General features: G+C 42.4%; 1 protein-coding gene across 1 annotated transcript in view; it reads left to right on the top strand.

The window, feature by feature from the left end:
- The window catches only part of CPQ (carboxypeptidase Q), a gene marked incomplete at its 5' end in the record, with an annotated part of 363,554 nt that overhangs the window by 118,429 nt on the left and 217,672 nt on the right, over window positions 1-27,453 (top strand). The window contains 1 exon segment of the mRNA NM_001243691.1: window positions 3,668-3,875. Within this exon segment, the coding sequence (NP_001230620.1) occupies window positions 3,668-3,875 (208 nt within the window).

The raw sequence follows: 27,453 nt of genomic DNA, 5'->3' as shown, positions 1-27,453 counted from the left end.
TTTGCAATTTTTATTACACAAATCTTGCACTTCTGTTAAATGTATTTGTAGCATTTTTTTGTTGCTAATGGAAATAGAATTGTTTACTTAATTTTCACATTGTTCATTGATATTGTATTGTACAGTATTCTATTGTTTATCACTACTGTACAGTTGATTTTTGTATATTGATATGCTATCCTTCCTCCTTGCTGAACTTGTTAATTCAAATAGTTTTTTAATGTGTGGATTCCTTAGGATTTTTTATATACTTGACCCTGTCATTTGTGAACAGAGATAGTTTTACTTCTTTGTTTCCAATCTAGATTTCTTTTATTTCTTTTTCTTGTCTGAGCTTCCTGGCTAGAACCTCCAATATAAGGTTAAATGGAAGTGGGCAGAACAGACATCCTGGTCTTATTTCCGATCTCAGGGGATTCAGTCTTCCACTGCTAAGTATGATATTAGCTGTGGGTTTTTCATAGATATCATTTATCAGGTTGAGGAAGTTTCCTTCCCTTCTTAGTTTGTTGATTGTGTTTATTATGAAAGAGTGTTAGATTTTGTCAAAGGCTTCTTCACTATCTATTGAAATAACTTTTTTCCCTTTTATTATATATACTAAATTGCTTTTGTGTGTTTGTTTGTTTTGCTTTTTTCATTTTTAGCTGCCCCACAGCACATGGAGCTCCCAGGCCAGAGATCAGATCCAAGCCACAGTCGAGACCTAAGCCACAGCTGTGGCAATGCCAGATCTTTAACCCTTCATGCTGAGCTGGGAATCAAACCTGTGTCTCAGAGCTCCCAAGATGCCGCCAATCCCGTTGTGCCACAGTGGGATCTCCCATTAATTGTTGTTTTTTTTTTTTTTAATGTTAAATCAATCTTGCATTCTTGGAATAAATCCCACTTGGTCATGGTGTAAACTTCTTTTTCATTTGTTCTTATATCAGTTTGTTTGTATTTAGTGATTTTTTTTTTTTCATAAGAGACACTGAGCTGTAGTTTTCTTGTAGTGCCTAGGTCTGATTTTTAAATTAGTAATAGTGGCCTCGTAGAATAAATTGCAAAATGTTCCCTCCTCTTGTATTTTTTTTTTTTTTTTGAAGACTTTGTGAAGGCTTGGTAGTTATCTTTAAATGTTCTTATTTTGATTTTTTTTTATGGCTTCCTTTGTAGCTTGCCCTTTACTATTGTTAAATTGCAGGTGGGGCTTGTAAAAGGGGTCAGGAAGGTGCTGTATATACTGATCATCTCCTGCAGGATAAGTGACAGTAAAAATACAGGACTCCAAACAAACCTGTTGAACCTTCCTTGTCCCTGCTTCTACTAAACAATGCTGGATACTCCCCCTGGAGAACAGGCTTCCTTCCAGAAACAAATTGGAAGCCTTCTCTATCTTGAATTCAGAACCACCAGTTATGAGATGCTGTTTTCCTCAATGGAATCATGGGTATATGCCCAGGTCACTGTCCCTACTTTAAGAACTCTTACCTGTAACTTCTTAGTACCAATTTGTTTAGAAACATTATTTAAAAGAACCTATTAAAAAGTGTTACACTGACCTCCTTTTGAGTCAGAAGAGCCTGAGAACAAGGAGAGTTTGTTGAATCCTAGACATCACGTAAGGTAATATGAATAATAAATATTTAGATTGTCTTCCTACACGTTTCAAAATACTTTTGGTCATTAATCACTCTACCTGCTCAGTGGGAAAAATGAACACTGAAGACATAATAATAACAGCTGATGTTTACTAAGTAATTCCTATGTGCCAAACACTTTTAAATCCTTTGCATATACTATCTGTTTTATTCGTCACTCTTATGAGGTCAACACTAGTACTATTCTCTACTTTTCAGATGTAGTAACTCAGAAACAGAGAGGTAATCTAAGTGGCTTGGCATCAGGGAGATAGAGGGTGGTAGAGCCAGGATCTGATCTAGGTTTTATGACTCCATAGCTTGCCTACACCGAAAGCAAGAGTGGATTAGGCATATTCCAGAATAGGGATTCATATTCAGGGTTTCTGTTTTATAAGTTTTAGATTTATGTCATTTCTCTCTCTCTCTCTCTCTCTCTCTCTCTCTCTCTCACACACACACACACACACACACACACACACACTAAGATTAAATTTTCAGTCATCACTTAATAAATGTCCATAACAGGGGTACTTAGATGGACCTGAGATTACACAGTCTCTCTCTCTGCAGGTAATGTAATAGGTAAGTTAGTATAGTAAATACTTAACATTTATGGAGTGCTTACTACATTCCAAAGTAAGTCACTGATTTGTATAAATTGACTAAAATTTTAAAGCAACTATGAAATAAGCATTATAATTACCACTTCCAATCATGGCTGAAGCCACTGAGGCAAAGATGTGTAACTTGCCCAAGTCCAATTAGCAATACTGACACAGACCAGATTTGAACCCAGACAGTCTTGCTCCAGAACCTCTATTCTTAATCATTTTGCCATGCGATTTCTCTAGGTAAGTAAGTAGTCATCCGCACACAGTCACAACAATACAGTCACACCAAGAAAACAATGATGAGACTGGATCGTCGTGTTGGTACATGTGAAGATTGGAGTTGCTTCTATAGGAGAGAAATGTATTATGGCTGAAAGGAGGAGAAGGCTTTTCTCTAAATAAGAGACAACCTGAAGCAAGTATGGACATATAAAGAGAAATATTAATTTGGAAAGAGAGGCTGTTGGTTTGTGCTTCAACAGAACACAGGGTAGGCTGATGGGATTTGGTGAATGCTCAGAAGCTGTGGTCCTGAGGGAGCTGTGGTCAGGGAGGGTTTGGAGTTGTACCTTAGAGGTAAAAGGGGATAGTTTGAAAGAGCAATTTTAGAAAATGAGTTTGATGAACTCAATTAGCATGGGAAGAGGTTGAATCGACAGTAGATTAATATCAACTTCAATTACTGCTGTTTCTAGCGATGTAAGAAGCATCTGGAAATTAGCAGGAAAAACTTGACCAGTTGGGGTGGTATTTCCCCTTTAATGCCAAAGTTATCATCGTTTTCTTTTCCTTGTGGCAGTGAAATCACGGACCTGGGTTTATTTGGGACTGTTCTTAATGGGAATGCAAACGTTTCCCCAGACATTGTCATGGTTTTCTTGCACAGCGTTCTATCCCTGTGCAAGGCTACATATTCAGCTTCTGTGTTTGGCTGGGAAGAGAGAAGCCCTCGAGCTGGTCAGTGACCAGAGACCCGGGCGTATCCGGGCCAGTTTTCTTCCAGACACATGGGTCTTCTGGTCTGCAGTCTCGAAGGACTTTAGAGCTCCTGTTGTCTCCCTGAACACCTGTGTTCACCTCTTGGACATGAAGGCACTGAGTTTGAGACAATCTGCAACCTTTTAAAGGATTGTCCATATTATCAAAATAAATGTAATGTTTTCAATGAAATTACTATTAAATTAAAGTTTCTGAGTTATTTTTATAAATAATAAATTTTTATAAATAATAAATTTTTATAAATAATAAATTTTCTTTATAAAGAAAAATCACGTTCACATCAAAAGCAAGTAAATCAATATGGCCCATGCTTTCCTTTTCTTACGTGGAAACAAAGATCAGTGAAAATCCAAGGTCAAATACAGGGGCTTTTAAAAAATGCTTTTGGTCCATTTCCACTTTCAAGGTAACCTAGTGGCTTCTTTTCTCAAGTCCTCACACAGGCATTCAGGAATACCAGGATGGCGTGCCAAAGATCCCAACAGCTTGTATTACAGTGGAAGATGCGGAGATGATGTCAAGAATAGCTTCTCGTGGGAACAGAATTATCATTCACCTGAAGATGGGAGCAAGGAACTACCCAGACGCTGATTCCTTCAACACCGTAGCAGAGATCATTGGGAGCAAGTATCCAGAGCAGGTGTGTGATGGCAAAGGGTGGGCCATCTGGGCACAGGGTTTTATAGTCGAGTTTCAGTTTTCAGAGACAGTTTGGGAAAGAGAACATGAGTCTGCAGAGATGGTCCTCGTAGACACAGTAAAGACAGAAATATCTATGTATCTATATCTATCTATATCTATATTTATTTTTTCCCCCACCAAAAGTTTCCATCAAAAAGTTTACTACATCAGCTGAAGAAGGGCGGGGCCAACTCAAGGGTAGCATCGTATCCACCGTGTGGAAGTTCAACTCTGAATAGGTGAGGGTGGTTTTTCTCTATATGTGTTTATGGACATTTGGGATAAAGTGCTGCCATGTTAAGGTTGCTTATCCATGGTGGGAGGAGTTTGGGATTATATATTATCTGTCATCTGGATGAGAAGACTGCTTCTGGCCTAAGGGTGGGTGGCAAGGTGAGAAGGAGTTATTGGGCCCCTAGTCTTCAGTGGCCAGCAGGTGTTTGGGGGTGGCAGCAGCTGGAAGGCTGAGGTCGTGCTGGTTCATACAGCATCCCGGGAGCCCCTGCATCTTCTTGCTGAGAGTGCTCAGGGCTACTCTTCAGCCCAGCGTGACTTTTTTCCAGTCAGCTTTATTTATAATTTACACAAATTAAACTTACCAAATTTGAGTGTACAATTCAATGAGTATTGAAAAATGTATCCAGTACTGTAATCACCACCACAGTCATAATGGAGAATATTTTCATGACCCCAGATGTTCCCTTGTGTCCCTTTGCTGTCTGCCTCCTCCTCTATTCTTCTGCCCCCTGGGGACCACAGATCTGCTTTCTGGAATGATAGCTTTCTCTTCTCTAGAATGTCATGTAAGTGAAATCATATTCCAGGAGTCTTTCAGGCTGGCTTCTTTCACTCAGCAAAATGCCTTGGAGGTTCATCCACGTTGTCGTATCCATTGTCCATTCCTTTAAACTGCTGAGTAGCATTTCATTGTGTGGTTAGACCACAGTGTGTTCATCCATTCACCAGTGATGGATAGTGAGTGGTTTCTAGTTTTTGACTGTTATCTATAAAGCTTCTGTGAACATGCTTGTATAAGCCTTTCTATGGCCATGTTTTCATTTCTCCTTGGGAAAGTGCCTAGGAGGGAATTGTGGGGCTGGCCTAAGATGTAAACACCCTAGTCGCTGTCAAAATGCCTCGATCTCTGTATTCTCTGGGGCAGCACTTCTCCAGGTGGGTGATGGACAATTCCAGAGAGGGCCCAGAAATCAGGGTTGAACTTTTACGTCTACCGTAGCATTGCATAGCATTCTAAGTTAGTCATAAATACCTCGTTACCAAGATGTACGAGATAGAAGGTTAACACAAGGTCTCCCACAAAGAAGTCACAGCATTGCTTCCCCAGAAGGAATGCGGGTGAGCCCAGGGACGTGAAGTTCCTGTGGCTGTGTCTGCCTTACAGCCTGCATGGAACCACATGGGCGTCTAGACTGGGATGGGAAGCAGAAGGCATGCGTCACCCCTCCAGGTGCAGATGTGTCCATGACCCCGCGTAAGCACTGACCATCCCGATAAAGCCCCTCCTGGATACCCTCCCTCAGCGCACTGCTGTGTGCCATTGTTATGGTGTCACCCCACCAGAGCTTGCAGGTGCCCTGAGCAGACCCTCTTTCACTTTTTCTTTTTTTCTTTTATTTTTATTTATTTATTTATTTATTTTTGTCTTTTTGCCATTTCTTGAGCTGTTCCCATGGCATATGGAAGTTCCCAGGCTAGGGGTCTAATTGGAGCTGTAGCCACCAGCCTATGCCAGAGCCACAGCAATGCAGGATCCGAGCCGAGTCTGAGACCTACACCATAGCTCATGGCAACGCCAGATCCTTAACCCCCTGAGCAAGGCCATGGATCGAACCCGCAACCTTACGGTTCCTAGTCGGATTCGTTAACCACTGCGCCACGACAGGAACTCCCCTTCTTTTACTTTCTTTCTTTTCCTTTTTTCCCTAATGCCTATCCCAGCACTTGGCATGTAGTGGCTTGTCCATACATATTTTATTTAGTGAAAGAAACAAAAGGAGAAAATGACTGCAAGACTTTCTTAATCTCCGTTCTCTTTAAATCCAGGCATTTTGCTGCTCACTGAGAACATGAGTTGTCCGTGGACATACTGAATGTCACCCCTGAATGCCACTCTATGTGACTAAACTTGAGTCCATCAGCTCCCTCATACCTGATGCTTCACCTCAGTTTCTTGTCTCTGTTAAAGGAACCACATTTACCTATCAGTATAGTTATAAAACGTCAAGTTATTTTTCATTGGCTCCTCTTTATCACTGTCCTACATTCAGGAACTATATCCTTTTCAGTCTACTTTCAGCATATTAAAAAAATTGGGGAGTTCCCTTCGTGGCGCAGTGAAAATGAATCTGACTAGGAACCATGAGGTTGTGGGTTTGATCCCTGGCCTCGTTCAGTGGGTTAAGGATCTGGTGTAGGTCACAGATGCGGCTCGGATCCCGCATTGCTGTGGGTGTGATGTAGGCTGGCAGCTAAGCTCTGATTCTACCCCTAGCATGGGAACCTCCATATTGCTGCAGGTGTGGCCCTAAAAAAAGAGCAAAAAAAATTGGGGAGTCCCTACTCTGGTGCAGTGGGATCATTGGCGTCTCTGCAGTGCCATCCAGGATGAGGGTTCAATCCCCAGTGTGGCACAGTGGGTTAAAGGATTCAGCATTGCTGCAGCTGCAGCATCTGTCGCAACTGTGTCTTGAATCTGATCCCTGGTCCAGGAACTCCATATTCTGTGGGATGGCCAAAAAAGGAAAAAAAGGAACAAAAATCTGTTCCTGCCTTGTCTTTACTGTCATTAATGCCCTGATTCAGGCCCTTGCTATTTCCCTCCCTACTTTCTTTTCTTCTGTTTTCTTTCCACTTCTGCATTTTTGTAGTGCAGCTCAGTTATCTTTTAAAACACTGATCTCGAATTGATGTTTCCATGCTGTCGGGTCCTCTCTTTTGTTCCCTATAAGATAAAGGTAAATTTGGGGTGACTGATCCGAGGTGAGCAAGAGGGAGTGGGGTTGGGAGGGTTAAGTTAGAAGCCGTTGTGCTTAAATTATATGGAACTATTCATAAATGAGCAGACATTAAAATGAAGGAAGCAGGAAGGGAAATGCATGATGGAGATTCAATGTCAATTGAGACTCATTCTTCTTTGACTAGTGCGGGGAGTTCAGCTCCTCTAACTCTGACAAAATTTCCTAAAACCATTCAGCTTTACTTTTAACTATCAGTGATGCTAACAGTGACATCAACGTTGGTCTTGATAGTTTCGGTTGACTAACTTATTGATAGTTTCGGTTGACTAACTTATCACTGACACATCCTTTTCCTTATTATGCCAAAGACCAGTGCTAAATAATGTGGAACAAAGTAGGTGCAGTGGAAATTATCTCTAAGAAGGAAGTGGGTGCATTGAAATTCCCATTATTCTGCCTGCAGCCGAGCATCCTAGGTGACTCAAAAGTGGGTAACACTCAGGCAGTGGCTGAGAGTCTTTGGTGCTGACACCCAGCCCAACCCCTTACTTCTCCTACATGCCCAGCACCTGATGAAAGGAAAGTAATTAACCCATAAAGAATCCTTCTGATTTGGCCCAAGATCCATGGACAACATGTGGTGAATTTCGGCTCTGGAAAAGTGTATATGTGATTGATGCACCATTAACACATTCAAAACCCTATCACATAATCCAGGGATAAGCCTTGACTTAATTAACCACAGGCTTTTAAAAAAATGCCCAAAATACAAATACTTTATTGGCTTTCAATGTGTAAAAAGGCGGAATAGTGGTATTAGAGACATACATCCTACCTTCTTCCTAAAGACTTCACAAGATGCCTCCTCCAAGCCTGGAATTCCCTCGTGACTCAGCCCTCTTCTGTGATTTGGGCACGTGCAGGACTCAGCAGACCCGAGGAGGGGGGTATGTGCATTTCCCTGGGGGTAAGCAAGCCTCTGGGAGCTCTGACATTTGGCCTTGGAACTCCTTTCTCTCGGACAGCTTTATCCCCAGGAAATCATGGTACCTGTGAGGCCCGTCCATGGCTGAGAATGAGTCTGAGAGGGTGGGGGATGAGAGCCCTGTGACTTCCAGGCTCATCCTTCTTGGCACTAAAATAGCCTTGTTATTCTACTCCCATTTATTAAGGAGCTAATTTGCATTGGAAAATTCATAGGAAACTTGTTGCCATCCATGAATAGGTTTTTGGGTTTTTTTTTTTTTTTAATTAAATCAACAGAGGGTGTCCTACCTCTTAGAATAGTCTTAGGCAGAGACAGAGGGATAAGGATCTCAGCAATTTAGTGCTGATTTCCTGACCTTCAATGAGGAAGCTGAATCTATGAGCAATTTGTTCAGGGAGGCACAACAAATGCGTGATAGGGCACATATGGAATGTGACTCCAGATTTCCTGACTCCCATTTCTTTCTACATCAGAGATACCCCACCACCGTGCTTCGGCACACCTTAGCCGAATGCAGAGCATCTAAACCTGTCGGGTTTGGTTGATTCAGGATACAAGTCAGTCGTATCATCCTTGCCAAGTCATTACTTGTGCCTTTCTCGTGTGTTTTTTCTCCTGATGTCTCTTTCCCAGGCACAAAGACCTCTCAAATGTCCTATCCCTTGTTATCTCGCAGATACCTAGAGCACCCATGGGGGTTATTACCTGGCAACGCACCTGTGGGTGGTCCGTTCCTCCTTCTCACCCGCTCTCCGCCGAGTGTGATTTGGGTCTCATTCCATTTTCGCTCCTTCACTTTGGAAGAGGATCTGATGAAGGCATCGCGTGTGTGGTGCGAGTGACCTCGTGATGCCCTCTTCCGCTGTGCCCCTGCCCACTCGCCGTCATCCTCCCCAAGCAGGTGTTTCTCTTTTAGCAAAGGACCACAGACAAAGCCAGAAGAGGTCTACTACCAATTGCATCATTAAAAAAGAACTTTTTATTTTGAAATAATTTTTGACTCAAAAGAAGTTGTAAAAATAGTGAGGAAAGCTTGGGTGTATCACTTGCCTGGCTTCACCAGTGATGACATCGTACAGAGCTTGGACCCATTAACCCAATGAGGAAACTGGTGAGAAGCTAGTCCTATGAGCGAGCTGCCTTCTTGGCCATCAGGGGCTGCCTTGTGGGCAACCTCCAGGGAGCAGCCAGTGCAGGCAGGGCCCTGGCCTGACGTTACCCCACACAGGCCTTTCCCAGGCTCCGTTTGTGATGCTGCCAGGGCCTCCCCTCAAATGAACAAGCACATACAGAAGGAGAGTTGTGCTCAAGTTGATCTAAGGAGTGGGGAATCTTGCTGAGAATTTCTCTCAACAAGTGCAGCGTCTCTCACACTGGCTCTTAGGGTCAGCCCACTGCTAATGCCCCTCAGCAATTTCCCAGGCCTTCTTCTGAGGTCTTGCTTAGCAAATGCAATATATATATATATATGCATTTTGTCTTTTTTCTTTTAGGGCCACGCGTGCGGCTTATGGAGATTCCCAGACTAGGGGTCTAATCCGAGCTGTTGCTGCCGGCCTACTCCAGAGCCACAGCAACGCCAGATCCAAGCCACATCTGCGACCTACACCACAGCTCACGGCAACGCCGGATCCTCAACCCACTGAGCGAGGCCAAGGATGGAACCCACAACCTCCTGGTTCCTAGTCAGATTCGTTTCCGCTGCACCACGACAGGAACTCTGCAAATGCAATATTTAAAAAATGTTAAGATGTTCAATAATTCTTCTGAGGGAATTGTATGGACAAGAAAAGTGCTTAGAATTTTCTCTTTTCGGTTGATAATATCCAAGCCTATTTTGATAAAGCCTTGATAAGGGGGATTATTTTTTGTAATATAAGCCTTTTCCAAAGGCAGTTATTTTCATGGATTTAAAGAACAATTTCAGTTTCATATGCCAATGTTATTTCCAATATAATGCTACACTGTGCAGACTAGGGGGAAATATTCAAATGAAAGTTCTAGTCTGTTAACTGGCGAATTTATTTTTCTTTTGTTTAGTGCAGGGCAGGGTTTCTCAGGGTCATCATTAGTGCTATTTGGGGCCAGGTAATTCTTTGTCGTGGGAGGCTGCCATGTACCATGTAGAATATTTAGCAGCATCTCTGGCTTCTCCACTATTCCCCGCAGCCTGACCATCAAAAATGTCCCCAGGCACTGCCAAACGTCCCCTGAGGTCCCTGCCCACTGAGAATCACAGGTGTGGTGTGATGGAAGGAACTCATGGGTGGGTGTTGCCAGGCCTTGGTTCTGGTTTATTTCTGCCACCAATAAGCTAAGTGACCTTGGGCCACTTAATCTTTCAACTGGAGAATGGGGAACTTTGTCTGGAAAAGCTCTAAGGTCAATTCCAGCTTTAAAACTCCATTCTTAAAAAAATTTACTTGGAGATTTACTTGGAGCGTGACAGTGTATCCTCTATACTCTTCAGTGGTAACAGACACAGTGGGAGTCCTTTGAGTCTTTCAGAGTAGGATGCTGGTAGGTGTGCCTTCTCCCTTCCTTTCTTCCTCCCTTCCTTTTTTTTTTTTTTTTTTTGTCTTTTCTAGGGCCACACCTATGGTATATGGAGGTTCCCAGGCTAGGGGTCTAATCAGATCTGTAGATACCGGCCTACGCCAGAGCCACAGCAACTCAGGATCCCAGCCGAGTCTGCGACCTACACCACAGCTCACCGCGACGCCGGATCCTTAACCCACTGAACGAGGCCAGGGATCGAACCCAAAAACTCATGGTCCCCAGTGAGATTCATTAACCACTGAGCCATGATGGGAACTCCCTTTCTTTTAATAAAAACATTCTCTGGAAAGGTTACAGTAGAAAATTGACAGAACACTGTAAACCAGCTATAATGAAAAAAAAATTAAAAAAAAAAAAGCATTGATGTGATTTGCATCAGAAAAAAAGTTTTTAAAAAATATTCTGTGTTTAAATACAGTTAGGAACTCTTCTACTGAAAACAGTTCAGTAAATGCCTTTTTTGAGGCACTTCTTAAGCTTTTAATGTGCTAATGTGCACCAGAAATCTTTAAAAGGTCATTTTGCAATATTCCCCAAACTTCCTGAGAAATAATAGGAAAGAGGCAGAAGATCCACTGGGGAGTTTATATTTTGGGGTTTTTCATGTTCTTTTTTCCCCCAACTATTCACTCATAATTCAGCACACATTTATTGAGTATCTGGTGTGTGTAGGCACTAGGGTTACTGGAATAGCGTTGTGTGGGCAGCATAGCACTGCAGTTAGAATCATATAGACTATAGAATTGAGGTCTTGCCTCTTACATTTGGTTGGTTGGTTATTTTGCCTCTCTGACCCTCCATAAATATGCGTCTCCTCTGGAGAGGGGAGAGCGTCTGCAAAATTAAGAAACTGAGAAATAGGAGAGGAATATCAGGAGGGAAGGCCCACAGAGGCCTGACATGCCACTCGAGGGTCTGGGCTTTGTCCTGTTGACCACAGGGAGTCCCTAAAAGGTTGGGTTAGAAGTGGATTTGCATTTTGATTCAGTCTGCCCACTGTATATCTTCCAGGGGCAAAGACTGAAAGTCAGCCAGGAGATTAGGTGGACTTTGAGCTGAGACAGTTGAAATAATGTTGGAAAAGAAGAGATAGATTCAGGAAGTATTTAGGAAATAAAATTGGAAAGAGTCATTAAAAGCTTGGATAGGAGAGAGAGAGAGAGAGAGGGAAAAGTGTAGTTCGGGTGACCTGGAGAATTTACTCATTCATTCTACAGGAATATATTAAGCTCCTACCGTATGTGGTCTATTCATTTACCCTCAGAACCCTTGGGGTGTTGTAATTGAGACAGGCAGTTAAGCAAGTGACTGCCGTGACAGGTGGCAAATGCCATAATATGGTAGCTGTGTGGTTCAGTGGGGGTAACGATCCTGGTCAAGGAGGCCAAGGAGTGCTTTTCTGGAGAGAGCCAACTTATCCTCACAGTATGAGTAGTTAACCATGAAGAGTTAACCCTGTTAACGTTTGTGGGGATGAAGTTGGGACGCGGAGTAGTCTAACCAGGGGTAGTGTATACGGAAGCTAAAGAGTAACTTACTCTTTTTTAAGGAGTGTGATGTGACCGCCTATAATTTCCAAATCCATTTGATAATGAACACTGTTTTCATGGCGCTAAGCTGTAAAATAACCTAAAGAAAAAACGGCATGGCCTATTTCGCATATATGTGTTTTTAAAAATAAATTATTGAAAAGCTCAGCAGGCTCTTTGGAAACTGCCTTAACGCTGACGCTGTCAGGACCCTTGTTGAAGGAATAAACAAAACCCGAGTGACCTGGTGGACAAACTCATTCCATACATAATTGAATAGTTGGAGGCTGTGCAACGAATGCAGCTTTCCTTTCATTGGAATATGTAGTCTGATGATTTGTAAAACCTTCTTAATGGGTACAGCAAGTTATTCTGCCTGGGTGGGAGCCTTTTTCCTCACTTAAGCAGCTGTTTAAACTTTCATAAGCAAAGTAATTATTAAATCTTTCATGAACATATTGGTTGGAACATTTGTTCTCATCTTCACCTTGAGTTGGAAAGTTCTGGGGGCTGGGGTGAAAGAGTTTTAAACTGGCAAATTTCATCTTTTTTTTTTTATTTCTTATTATAAATTTTTATGGCTTAGAACCAGCCAACCTAAATCGTGGGAGGAAAAATACATGTGTGGCAAGCTTGAGACATTTCATTGTTTATTTTTCAAATTTCTGAAATGCACTCACAGCTATGCATGCCTCCGGGCTCATAAAGACAGCAAATGAAAATAGCTCAAGCCAGACAGGCTGTTTTAGATAGATAGCCACCCAGGTAGGCAAGGCAAGCCTTGAAGAGAACGCTTTCCTGGACCCAATAAGTTATTTTAGTGTGCTCACATGGGGTTTGCAAGCAGAAGGATGTCATCCTCCATGGGTTTGAACACCCTTATTAATGTTGGAGACATTTAATAATAATCATAACCATTTGATGAATAATGATACACATTAATGGAGTACTTAACTTTGTGACAGGCCATATTCTAGATGCTTCTCATGCATTATCTCCTTTGATCTTCCCTATGGCCTTGTTAAGGAATCAGAGCTGTTATACCCATGTTGCAGATGAAAAACTGAGGCTTAGGGTTCACAACGTTGACAAAGCTTCTGAATGGCAGCCCTGAGTTAACCGCAAGCCTGTCCTTTTCCAGGAACTATACTTTTTTTTTTTTTTTCCACTTTTTAGGGCTGCACCTGTGGCCTATGAAAGTTCCCAGGCCAGGGGTCAGATGGGAGCTACAGCTGCTGGCCTGTGCCACAGCCACAGCAACACAGGATTGGAGCTGCATTTGTGACCTATGTCACAGCTCATGGAAACGCCGGATCCTTAACCCATTGAGCGAGGCCAGGGATCAAACCTCATGGATGCTAGTTGGGTTCGTTAATCAGTGAGCCACAACAGGAACTCCAAAACCTGTATTCTTAACAATTCATTGTCCTGTACGTCTTAGTATCTTTCTATTCTAGTTTTAAAAGTTTCCTCTATCTTACCCTAAATGAAAAGAAAACCAGGACAACTGTCAACATTATAGTGAACAACAACGAATGCTTATTGATGACTTACTATGTGCAAAACTCTGTTACGAGCTTAGAGATATTCTGAGGCAGAGAGGTGAGGAGAGGCAATAAAGGGGCCCTTGAATGGTGGCAGGTTAGTAAATGAGGCAGTAAATTCTGGAAGTCAGACCCTTCTTTGCTAACATAGGGCTTGCACTACTGACTGCATCTGGTTGGTTCAGTGCTAATGTAATCATATGGTAACTTAGAGTTTGCAGTGGACTCTCACCTGTATTATTCCACTGATGATCATAGATAAGATAAGGAAGCTCAGATTCAGTGTAAATAACTTTAAGATAAGGAAGCTCAGATTCAGTGTAAATAACTTGACTAAAGTCAGACATACATCTAATAAGTGGGAAATAAGATTCAAAGTTTGACTCCTCTGTAACTTACTATAGTCTCTGCCCAGATTTCTAGTTCTTATAGGGTAAAATAAATGCTTTTAAGATGTCCTGAAAACAAAACAAAACAAACTTAAAAACGAAAGTGTTTAAATAAATAATTACGATGCAATAAGAGCAATCTTGTTGGTTTTAAAATAGGCCTGAAAATTCTTTGATCCCCTTTTAAAAGATGGATCTGGATTCTCTCCCCCTACATGCAGGTTATACTTAGTGATTTACTTCTAATGAATAGAATGTGGCAGAAATGATGGTATATGTGTTGTCTGAGATTAGAACATAAAAAGCTCTGTGTCTTTCTCATTGTTCTTTCTCTTGGATCACTCACTCTGGGGGAACCCAGCTGCCGTTTTGTAAGGATGCTCAAGCCACCCCAAGGGAGGACCACTTCCTGCTCTCAACCAGCCCAAGCGAGCCAGCAAGTAGATCCAACAGCTCTAGTCAAGCCATCAGATGGCTGCAACCCTGGCCAACATCTTGATCACAATATTATAAGAGACCCTGAGCCAGAACCACCCAACTAAGCCACTCCCAAATTCTTGACCCACAAAAACTGTGTGATATTGTAAGTATTTATTGTTTTAAGGCACTACGTTTTATGGTAAGCTAATATAGAAATCAAGTAGTATAAGATACAAAGAAAGGAATAACTGAGGGTGTTCTGTCCATAAAACTGGCTACTGTAAGATGAGAGAAGAGTAAGAATCTACTAGGCGGACGAAGTTATTGGGAGGTATTCTGGGCAAAGAGAAAATATATGCCAAAAAGTATAATACCGTAAGGCACATTTTAAAGGCTGCAAATAAAGGACAAAACCCACAACTCAAAAATCATAGCCTTTGGGTTATGACAATCCCATTAAGAACTTACTATATTACATGATAATATAGTAACTAATGTCCCTAAGAGTGACTTGAATATGCTAGAGCGAAGTTCCATTTGCACTCTTTGAGAAGATAGGAAAGCAATTAAAACATGGAAATATTTACTTCAAAAGTTAAAACAAAAAAAGCACTGTATAAATCCTTAGTGAAAGGGGGAGTTCAGGCTGTCCAAAACAGCCACCTCCCTGTGTTGCTACTTCACTAGAGCGTCTGGGTCTGTGTTTTGAAAACTTGAAGCTTAAATGTAGGGCCAAGAAACAGCTAATGAAGAACACCTGGATTTTCCCCAGGATTTCATTCTACCAGTTCTGCTACAACAATCAGGTAGAAATTAACATTTTATAGCCAATTATGTATTTTGCTTGGCATCACGCTCACCAACTGAAATGTATAAAAAGGGACTAGCTCAAATTGACTTGTATGCTATATCTCATTCACTGACTATTTATTGAGTGCTATCCATGTGTTACCCACTGTGACAGGCTCATAAACCAAACCTTTGTATCAGTGTTGCAGAAATCTCTTTGAACCCCAGTTCCAGCCCCACTATTTGGTAGAGTTAATAGCAGCTCCTGGTAGAAGGACTACGTTTATTGTTTAAGTCGGGTTTTAATATAAAATTAATACCTACTTATTTGAAAAACAGAGAAAAATGAAAAGAATTTTATGCAGAAGCACATTAACTCAGAAAATTGCTCTCAACATCTTGCTGCATTTTCCTTCCCTATATTTTCTTCTATGAATATTTTATATAGTTATATTTTACAGATGTGTCAGATCAAATTTTTGTTTAACATCAGGCAAAATATCCCTTGGAATAGAAATTTTAGATCTTTAAGTTATTGTAACAAATGGAGATTTTATAATTTACTTAACCTGTTATTAGATATTTTGGTTATACATGAATCTTTCAGTAAAAATCATGTTATAGCTAAATAAGTATGCACCTAGGGAATTTTGAAGCTGTCTTTTGAACTGTTTATGGGCTTTGCTAAAATGAGGTAATTCTAAATAATAATCAAGGGGAAGCTTAGGAAGAGGTTAATGTGGTTTCTGTCTTTGCCAAAAGAGCTGCCTTTGGAAAGTTCTAAGGTGACCATGTGGCCGTGTGCCGAAAGTGCAGTCAGAGTTGTACTGTTAGTTAAATTAAACATGAATGATTGGATGAAGAATGTTACTATTCTGCGCACATTCTTGACTCTTAATTTAAGGTTAAACTAACTTAATTTAATGTCATGTGAATTTTTAGCAGCAATTATGGCCAGTTAATGCATGTTCTTCCTTAGTCATGGCTCATCTCTTTGCAAAATTACAATATTTCATTCCAAATTTATTCTGACCAGATTTGTAAGTAGCACTTTCTCCTATTTTCCCTCAGTGTTTATATCAACAGACTTTTGAGTTTATACTGTAAGCCACCATTTGTGTATTTTCATAATAAGCCTCTAAGAAGTAGGCCTGGATATGAGAGCATAAGACGTAATGCAAAATAGGACACTGGACTCAGTCTTGTTTTATCCTTCAGGGGCTATTGGGTGGGTAATAGAGATGCCATGTTAATATCTCTGTTCCGCTCTTTCTCCTCTCCATCTGTCCAGCATTATACTGCCTAACCGATTCCTTAGGTATGTCTCTGTCTACTAACTATTAAAATACGTCAATAGCTCCCTACTTCCTGTAAGAAAATAGCCTGTATTCCTGAAATCTGTCAGTTAAAACCTTGCATCTACAAGCTGTTATACTGGTCATACCTTTTCTCATACCTAATCCGTGTTCTGGAAGCCCAGCAGATTCTCTGTCCCATGTGTTTGTGCAATGTCCCTGTCTCTTTGCTTTCTCCATGCGACTCCCCTTTTCTGCATCCACCTGTTGAAATCTTACCTACTCTCTCTGTTCTCTGTTTCATTGAATGATTCAATAACATTAATTTATTTAATAAATATTTACTAAGCAGCGATTGCATGTCAAACACTGTTTAAGGACCAGCTCAGATGACACCTCCCCCGAAAAGCCTTTCCTATTTCAACCATATGCGATGTTTCTCTCTTCATAACTTCCATTATTATTATTATTATTATTATTATTAGAGCTGCCCATGAGACATATGAAAGTTCCCAGGCCAGGGGCTGCTGAACTGGAGCTGCAGCCACCAGCCTACACCACAGCCATAGCAATGTGGAATCCGAGCCATGTCAGTGTCTACAACCTACACCGCAGGTCATGACAATGCCGGATCCTTAATCCATTGAGCCAGGCCAGAGATCAAACCCGCATCCTTATGGATACTAGTCAGGTCCATTACTGCTGAGCCATAATGGGAATTCCTTCCATGGGTCTTTTTTTTTTTTTTTTAATTTTGTCTTTTGTCTTTTTAGGGCCACACCCATGGCATATGGAGGTTCCTAGGCTAGGGGCTGAATCAGAGCTATACTGCCAGACCACACCACAGCCACAGCAGTGCGGGATCCGAGCCGCATCTGTGACCTACACCACAGCTCAGTGCAACACCAGATCCCCAACCCACCGAGTGAGGCCAGGGATCTGACCCTCATCCTCATGGACACTAGTTGGGTTCTTTAACCCCTGAGTCATGAGGGGAACTCCTCCATTGGTCTTTTTATGCTTCTTTTTTGCCAAAAATCTATACCTCATCGCTGTATATGTACTTGGCACTCAAAAATGCTTTTTTGAGTTCAAGAAAAATATGAATGCCTAGATGGATGAACTAATGAACAAAAGGAAAGTGTTGCCATCTCTGCTAGGAGAGGCCAATGACTAAAATAAAATGGTTGAACTGGGATAGAAATTTAAGATTGCTATGGGTTTCAAATCTATAAAACACCCTGATATGGTTTCCATACTGGATCATCCCAACAGAGAAGGGAATGTATGCAGTCCCCATCTTCTGATTTCCAGATCAGTATCTTTTTTTTTTTTCCCACATGCTCCCACAGTCTACACCATCTAGATATTGAAGTCAAAGGCAGGTTTACACTTTATCATTGCTTTTCATTATAAGATGAAGTGTTTCAAGGACATCCCTAAATAGGAAGATTCTACTTTCAGAATGCCAGTAACCTATTTGATTATTCAGAAGGCAAATATGTGAACCTGAGTGCTGAGAAAAACATTGGAGATTAAGTAATTTTGAAAAACCATTTATTTTCAACAATGAATAAGTACTAGGTAACTTGATGGATTCCTAATAGAAGTGAACCATCAAAACAATAATCATAAGCATATGCTTGTGTTCACCACGTGTCAGAGATTTTCTTGTCCAATTTCTCATTTCTCCCCAAAGAAGTTGGTGAATCAGGTATGTTCCCCACCTCATCTTATAGATGGGGACTGGGACATTTAAAGAGATTAGGCATTTTGTCCATGCACAGTGGATTAGTAAATGCAGGGGGTGAGCAGATTAAGTCTTAGCTCTGGGAATGATGAAGACTCTGTGCTTGATTTTTTTTTTTTTCAATGTTGTGGCCACACCTGCAGCATATGGAAGTGTTTGGGATTGACTCCACACCGCAGCTGTGGCCAGGCTAGACGATTCTTCAACCCACTGTGCCAGACTGGGGATCAAACCCGCACCTCTGCAACAACCTGAGCCACTGCAGTCGTATTCTTAACCCACTGCACTAAGGCAGGAACCCTCTTTTTTTTTTTTTTTTTTTCCAGGAAACCATTGAAATCACAGAATGGAAAAATCTCAAACAATTGTGCTATTTCTAGCGATTAGAGTTTCCATTTTAATCTATATCCCAATACTGAAGCTGAGTAGGTATGACTCTCTTGAAGATGATCTTTCATAATCTGTGATTACTTTGAATTCTTTTTTTTCTCATATTTCAGTCATAGAAACAGAAAATATATAATTAAGGAATTAGAGCTTGAGAAAGAAAAGTGCATCTTCCCAGGATCCCTTCCTTTGGGAATGATCCCTCTCCCAACATTTGTGCTTGCAGCGAACTGCCAGCTCCCGCTACTAAGAACTGCAAGCTCTAGCAGGGACACACAGGGACAGAGGAGGTTGGGACTGAGTCATCCATGATGCGTCCCTGCACAGTTCAGGATCTCTGAGCCTCAGCTTTCCCTTCTGCAAAATGGGTTTGTATGCCTCGCTGAGTTCTTTGAGGATTCAGTGAGATGTTGTCCGTGAAAGCTTTGGCACAGCATTGTTATTCAATGAGTGATGGTTGTCTCACCTTGAGATTAGTAGTCCTGGGGAAAATTCTTTTTTCCCCTAAAGAAGGAACGGCAAAAGTAGGCCCTTTCTACTGAGGAGACAGCAATCCACAGAATGATGCTCTAGAAGAACATCCAACCATTCACATGATGAATTAGCACAAGGTCCTCAGGGTGACTGTGAGCTGTGGAATATGCTGCACTGCTGCTTTGTTAAAGCATTGCTGTTAAATACTTTATTCCTAACAAATCAGTGCAATGAATGAAGCCCAGACCTCTTGGGGGTGGGGATTTGGTAAGAAAGATGGTAAGTAAGAAAGATGGTAATCTATAAAGGAATAGCCATCCAGCCAGCCAGTGGCCAAGTCCCTCTTTTAATGAAGAGGGCTGTGGTTTGAAGCTCCAAAATATGAATCAGTGTTCCACTATGGGTGGTGAGAACTTCAAAAGCAAAGCAGTGCATGTTGGATTTGATAATAAGGATATAGAGAATTATAAATGAGATGTCCAGGAGGCATCTGTATTAAGGAAAGCTAGGATCAAGACTTTACATATCCTAGCCGATGAAAGGTTGTGGGCAATTTTGGGGTGCTGTGGTGGAAAAAGACAGGATGCTGCTGGCCGGCAGAACACTGATGTGACGCGATGAGGGAGTTTTGAGCAAATGTGTATCTTTGATTTTTAATATAGGGGCCTGGCGAGAGTATTAGAAGCCACAGGTGCAGCTACATAAAGTGACTTTTTGTTGTTCCATTATTTCAAGTGTGAACAGTTGCCAATTTACCATCCATTATACAACAAGTGAATGGTTCGGAATTTGGAATGCATTTCCACAAAGACATGAGGCTGAAAATGATTGTTTAATTCACCTTCTAGCATTAGATGTACCAAGGTACAAGGGTAAGAAAAAGTCAGTATGAGGGAAGGGGATAAAGGAGGAGAAGACTTCTGTTTATCATCTAGAGACTTTGGGCCAATTCTTGGCAAAAAAAGAAAAAAGAAAGAAGAAAGAAAAAATGATGTTGTCTTTAATAACCCTCTTTTTCCCCTCTTCTTCTAGTTCTTGGTAACTTTTTCTCCCTAACAGAATCCTTTTGTTGCAAAACAACCCAATGAGATAGTTATTATCCTGATGACATAATTGAGAAAAATGAAGCTTAAAGGGGTTTATGTAACCTGCTTATGACCATAGAGTAAGTAAATGGGAAAAGTCAGTTTCATAATCAAGTATGTCTGGCTCCAAAACTCATGAACTCCAACATTTTTGGCTTGAAAGGTCTGGGTTAATAGTGCCACCACTAACAAAGGATTATAGAAGGAATTTGGGATAGAGAGGGGTGTAGGCAGAAGAGAGGTGAGGCTTGGCTGTAGATGTGTAGATTTTGAGCTGCCTTGGGAGAGCTGTGTCCTGATGTCTGATCACAAGAGAAGTTCGTTGCCCAGTGGTGGAGATGGATATACTTAGAGTGTTTCATTTGCTGCCAAAGAGTGGAGGGTAAATAGATGGATACATAGAAACATCTAGCTGGCTAGGTAGATAGGTAGGTAGAAAGATAGATAATTATTGGTGAGTTGGGTGTTTGGAAGTTGGAAAGTGTCTGCAGTCACTAGTCAGCATTGCTAGTGCTTAGCAACTTTATTTCCTCATGTAGCTATGAACAAATAGAACTTTCATATTTATTTTTTATGCCTAAGGGCTGAGAGTGCTGCCTATGAATGATGCATAAGTGACAATTTTATATTATGAGCATTTCCCTGACTCTTGGAATCAGACAATCTCAAGGTTGGAAAGGAATTTAATAGTCTCTCTTGGAATTGCTCTATATGCAGACTTTACGTCTGCATGGGATCCTTACTGACACATCCCAGTCCATTAGCTACCTCTTCCTAGATGAACGATCCCACTTGTGAGGTGAAGTCTTCCTACCTGTAAGCAGATACTCACTAGTTGTTGTTCTGTCTGTAGGAGGCAAACCCCAGTATCTCTTCCACGCAAGAGCTTGTTACTTATTTGCATACAGCCTCATGTCTGTCCTGATTTTCTCTTTGCTCGGCTGAGTTTCTCCTCCATTGCTTCAGTGGTTCCTTGGGGGACACGTTCCTTCAGGGAGTATGTTCCCCGGGTTCTGGGAAAGCACTCTGCAGGTGGCCTCCATGTCATCCCCTTCAGGGATTGTTTCACTGGCAGAAAGCCATTCATCCGAGGTCACACCCTGTCCTGGAGTGGTCCACACCCAAAGGCCGATTCGATTCATATGAGGGTATGAAAGCCCTGTTATTTCAGTCCAATACATGACAATTCTGACAAGCCACTTTAGTCTTGGGACTGCCAGTGTGGGTCAGCCGAGGCCATTGCTGGGCTGCTTTACAACTTGAGCGCTCCATCTGTTCCTTTCCATCCCATCCCTTTCTCAGGTGTTCATCCCAAGGGCATAAACATCCTGCGTGCCAGACTCCAGTGCAGTCTGCCTTGTGAGGAACCCAGTCCATAATGTGTGACATTCAGTCTTCTCATGAACCATTCCAGTTTGGTTATGGACCTAGGCGCTTTGGTAGAGCTTCTGGAATGGATGGGTACCTGGGGAAATCTCCTACAGCACCATAATACATTTGGCTCTGAAGAGTATTTTATTTAGTTAGTTAGTTAGTTTGTTTGTCTTTTTAGGACCATACCTGCGGCATATGGAGGTTCCCAGGCTAGGAGTCCAGTCAGAGCTATAGCTGCCAGCCTGCACCATAGCCACAGCAATGCCAGACCCAAGCCGCATCTGCCATCTACACCACAGCTCATGGCAACACCGGATCCTTAACCCACTGAGCAAGGCCAAGGATCGAACCCACAACCTCATGGCTCCTAGTCGGATTCGTTTCTGCTGCGCCATGACAGAAACTCCTAAAGAGTGCTTGAAATTAAGTTTCATTGCTATGAATCCAATATGTAAAGCCGACACAGAATAGAGAAAAATTTTTTCAGTGGAGGTATCTTAGCTTAGGTACCCTGTCATCACAGGGATTGAGACAGGGATTACATGGGAGTAGTTTCTTTTGAGCAATTATCCAATGGAACAGAAGTGTAAGACTGAAAACAGCAAAGGAGGGAAAGCCATCCCAAGTCTTCATTACTCAGCTCCTCACCACTGTGGCACCTGGGGTCCCCTGTCCCTGCGGCCCTCTGAGAGGCGAGGTGGAGGTGTCTGCCAGAAGATGAAAGAGGAGAGTATTTACCCACCCGCTCCTGATCCCCACTGGTCAAGCGTCGCCCTCTGCAGTGTTACCTCATTGCACGTCCATGTTTGTGCCTTTGCCAGAACAGCTGAGCGAGTGTCTCTCACCTTCCCAGGGGATGGGCACGGAAGGCCCTGGGCTGACAATGAGAGATGCCAGGTGCCCCTGAGGCATGTCTGTCTGGTTGTGTATGGCAGTGCACAGCCGGTTGCAGCAGCAGTCATGGGTCTAAAACGTGGGACAGAGAAGACGCACAGGGCACAAGAGGGGATGGCAGAGAGTGATAGCCACCTCGATCACACTGTGATTCTGAGATTTCCTTCACATGTGGGTTTTAGGAAGGACAGAGTACCTTGGGCTGGAGTTTTCTCCTAACAAGTTCACAGAACTATTGCTAGGTATTTCTCCTCGAACCATAAGAGGCAGAGAAACATTCTAATGAATTGGAAGCACCATTTTTCATGAGTAAAATACTTAACTTGGTTAGTTAGACTTACAGTGAAATACACAAAAAGACATTACAGAAGCTCCTGTATAAAAGGTCCTTGTGGAGTTCCCATCGTGGCTCAGTGGTTAACGAATCCGACTAGGAACCATGAAGTTGCGGGTTCAATCCCTGGGCTTGCTCAGTGGGTTAAGGATCTGGTGTTGCTGTGGCTGTGGTGTAGGCTGGTGGCTGCAGCTCCAATTAGACCCCTATGGGAACCTCCATATGCCGCAGGAGTGGCCCAAGAAAAGGAAAAAAGATTGAAAAAAAGTCCTTATGCTTTTCTACCAATAGTAGATGTTTCTTGCTAAGTATTTTGATGAAGGTTTGTCTAAGAGTTCCTTTAGTGTCTTTGACTTAGTCACTCTGTGTCCACTACATGTTGAATGTCAAAGAGTGTTGACTCTGTTGGTATTAAGCCATGTGGCAGTTTACTATTACAGCAGGGTAAGGAGTAAGGGAATTGGGAGGTAGCCTGGAGTCCAAATGAAAGATGTCTTCCACTGCGAGGCCCTGTTTTAGCATCATTTGCTGTATAGGTACCACTGTCTCTTCTGCGTAAATTAGCCACTAGTAACTCAGCTCCAAGATGAGAGTCACCGTGATCTCCACCGTGGTCTCCACCTCGATCTCCAGTTCTTCATTGGCAGCTTCCTGATGAGCTCATCTTTGGGGTGCCAAGTGGCCGAGCTCTGGGCTTTCTTCATGAGAGTTGAGAGATGTAGTCAGACAGCCACGTGGCATTTTTATTTACTTTGGGAGAGCTCAGTCCCAAGATCTGCATAAGATTGTCTGGTAGTACTTGCACTGTCTAAAGAAACATGTCAAAATTTTCACACTTGTCGTCCCAGGAATTTGGCAATGATAGAACTGAGCAGACCAGGACTCAGAACCTGGCAACAGAGGAGAGGCTGATGAGAGCTCTACGTCCACAACACGAAAAATCGGAGGAGTGGAAAGAGGGAGGTCAGTCAAGGCAAAGAGCGACTGACTGAATTAAGTTTGTGAAGCTCCTCTCAGACTCAGGAAGCGAGTCAGGAGACTGCATGGAAAGAAAGAGGTGGGGCCCCAGTCGAGAGAGCCCAGGAAATCAAGAGAGCAGACTGTGGAACAGACATGTAGTCACAGCAAATATATTTGTTTATGTGCCTTATTGTGTGTCAGGTGCTGTTCTAATCATTTTCTTTTTGTGTGTGTGATTTCTTTTTATTGATTTATTTTTATTTTTTAAATTTTCATTAAAGTCTAATTGATTTACAGTGTTCCCCCAATTTCTTCTGTACCTCAAAATGACTTAGTCATACATGTATATACATTCCTTTTTTTTTTTTCATATTATCTTCCATCATATTCTAACCCAAGAGACTGGACATAGTTCCCTGTGCTGTACAGTAGGACCCCACTCCAAATGTAAGCGTTTGCATCTACCAACCCCAAACTCCCTGTCCGTTCCACTCCCACCCTCTCCCCCAGCAGTCACGAGTCTTCTCTCCCTGTCCAGGATCTGTTTCTGTTTCATAGGTAGGATCGTTTTTGCCCTATTTTAGATTCCACATATCAGCGAGATGATATGGTATTTCTCTTTCTCTTTCTGACTTAACTTCACTCGGTATGAGACTCTCTAGTTGCCTCCATTTGCTGCCAATGGCATTATTTTGTCCTTTTATGGCCGAGGGGTATTCCATTGTGTATATGTACCACATCTCCTTAATCCATTCATCTGTCCACGGACATTTAGATTGTTTCTCTGTCTTGGCTATTGTGAACAGTGCTTCTGTGAACATAAGGATGCATGTATTTTTTGAATGAATATTTTGTCTGGATATATGTCCAGGAGTGGGATTGCTGGATCATATGGTAGGTCTATATTTAGTTTTCTGAGGAACCTGCATACTATTTTCCATAGTCGTTGCACCAATTTACATTCCCACCAACAGTGAAGGAGGGTACCCTTTTCTCCACACCCTCTCCATCATTTGCTTTTGTTGGCTTGTTAATAATGGCCTTTCTGACCAGTGTGAGGTGGTACCTCATTTTAGTTTTGATTTGCATTTCTCTAAAAATTAGTGACGTTGTTCTATGTGTAAGTAATTTCATTCACAATCAATCTGTGAGGCAGGTGCTGTTATTACTATCAGACTATCAGTCATATTTAGCCGATGAGATAACTGAGGGACAAAGGGTCACATAACTTGTCCAATGTCACATAGCTCTGAAGTTGTTGAGCCTGGCTTTGAACCTAGGGAGTTTTCCCCCAAAGTTCGTGCTCTTCTAAATATTCCTTCTTGCCTTTATAACTGCTTCTGAGGCAGAAACTTTTGGGGGGGCTGCACCTGCAGCGTGCAGAAGTTCACGGGTCAGGAATCGAACCCGTGCCACAGCAGTGACAGTGCAGAATCCTTAACCTCTAGGCCACCAGGGAACTCCAGAAACTTCTTATATACTATAAATCTCCTAGATGAAAAGCCAAGACTGGTTTAGAATATGTAGGAGGGGACTGGAGGGGTATATCAGACACACTTTGTCTATGCCTTCTCAGATCCATCTGGGCCAACTCATGGCCCAGTGCATCACCTAGTCCCTGCCCTGGGAGTCTCCTGCCCTTGCTTGTCGCTGTGCTGCCTGGCCAGCCAGTCCCTGGCTTGGAGTTTCTGGCTCTTGCTGCTACTGATAAGGAACTTTGTAGAAAACAGTGCATGGTATCAGTTTTGAGTACAGGCTTCAGAGTTCGGCAGCCCTGGGCCTGAATTCTGGCTCTAGCACTTGTGAGATTTCCACAGTCACTTCTTTGATTTTTCTACCCTAAAGGAGTAAATGGGGAATTCAGGCTCAGGGCTGCCGAACTCTGAAGCCTGTACTCAAAACTGATACCATCCACTGTCTTCAACCAAGTTCCTTTTCAAAGTAAGCTGTTTGGACCAGGGAAAAGCCACCTGGAGAAAAAAAAAAAATTATGGCATGAGAGCCTCTCATTCCCTTTATTCTAATTTGCTCCCAAAGCAGCTTCTGGGGGAGCCAGCTGCTGGTGTTTGGCATGTCCTTGCCTCCTAGGCAGAAGTGCCTGTTCCTGGGTAACCTGCTGTTGCTCCTTCTCACGCCCAGAAGGCCTCCCATTGTAAAATCGGAAAGGGGCGTTCTGACTACTTGATCATGCTTGTAAGGATTAGATTGGCATGAATCTGTCCTCCACGTCTGCCTGGCAGACAGTGATCATCTGGAGGTCACCCAGCCCACAGCACCCAGCACACTTCTTCCTCAACACCTTCCTTGGTAGGTGTCCTTAGGGGAGCCAATTTTTCTTTAAAATCATTCCTTCAACTCTAATACACTCATCTCTCTACTTGGCCTCCTCAACATCTCCCCATCGTTTGGTGTTTGTGTGTAAATCGGACTACACTTGCCATAGAAGGAAGCCATTACAGGCGATCCACTCAAATGAGAATACAGATAGCTTTTCTTATTTGACTTTGAGGTGTCTTATACTGCTTTTTATTCTTCCAGTAATGTTTTGTTTGTTGTTGTTGTTTATTTTTCCTTTACTTTTGTTATTTGCTCTTGTTTAAGTAATGGCGACAAAGGCACTTGTTGAAAGTCATGAGACCTGGGACTGATTGCAGCTCTGGCTTACCAGTTGGGTGTGACTTTGATCTGTCACCTAGTCCTTGGGGGAACTCAGTTCATTCACCTGCAAAATAGGAGAGTTGGGTAAGATTATTTATTCCCCAACCACATTGATCATCAGAATTACCACTGATGCTTTTTTTAAAAGGTCCCGCCTCAGACCTATTTACAATTCTGGAAGAGGGAAGAGAAAGAGTGGGGAAGGAACAGAGGCCCAGACTCCATAATTGCAACAAGCTCTCGAGGTCATATCGATGCACAGTTTGGGAACCACTTGGTGCAGTATTGCCAGTAGCACAACCCCAGGGGTGCCATTTGCTTGTACAAACTCCATGGGCCCTGTTGGCATAGGATAGACCATGATGGTACCTCCTGGAGTTGTGCAACACAGCAGCTCTGTGGGAGCTGATTACTGCAGATGGTGATTTCCAAGCATGGAGATGCTTTGACTTTATTAGAGTGGAGTGAGGTGCTGAGTGGACAGTGGCCCAGAAGCGTGCAGTTAAGGATGAAGGCACAGTAACTGTGACAGTAGGATAGGAAAGTGGAAGACAGCTTAAGAACAGCCACTGAACATTGCCCCACGGAAACTGGTTATCCGATTATCTCCCACATCACATCTGGCACCCATCCGACATGAGGAGTAGGTCTGTGAAGAGAGCAGGACATTGAAGGCAGCTTGTCCAGAAAGATGGTTCTTGGGTCAGGACTCCCCAGACAGGGCTGAGTTGAGGAGGGGAAGTAAAGCTTTCTCCCACCTAAGACAAGCTTGTAGTTGCCAATTAATTTCTCTTCTTTGAAAGTTCTTTGGCTTTGTTGTCCCTTTATATATTGTGACATTCCTTTTGCAAAAGTAATCCAGCCTTTTTTTTTCACCAATTAAAAAAATATTGCTCACACTTAAGCCTATGTAAAGATATCACAGTAGCTGCCAGAAGCCAGGTTATGTTGGTACATAATCGGGGAACATAGTACAAGGTTAAAATTTTAGGGGAGAAAGTTGGGATTTTTATTAGATTACATGTTATAAATGGGTTTTTTTCTTCCTCACAGGCTAATGTTTCTGACCTGGCCTGAGATATGTCTACTGCCTAGGACAGCACTCTGTTCAGTTTGCATGAGAATCAGTT

Source organism: Sus scrofa, chromosome 4, assembly GCF_054392235.1.
Source record: "Sus scrofa isolate SSC_HxYL_T2T_F1_AM1 chromosome 4, Sscrofa_HxYL_maternal_Yorkshire_Landrace_v2.0, whole genome shotgun sequence".
Classification (NCBI taxonomy): domain Eukaryota; kingdom Metazoa; phylum Chordata; class Mammalia; order Artiodactyla; family Suidae; genus Sus; species Sus scrofa.
Note: the sequence above shows the minus strand (reverse complement) of the source record. Positions and strands in the feature narration are given on the sequence as shown.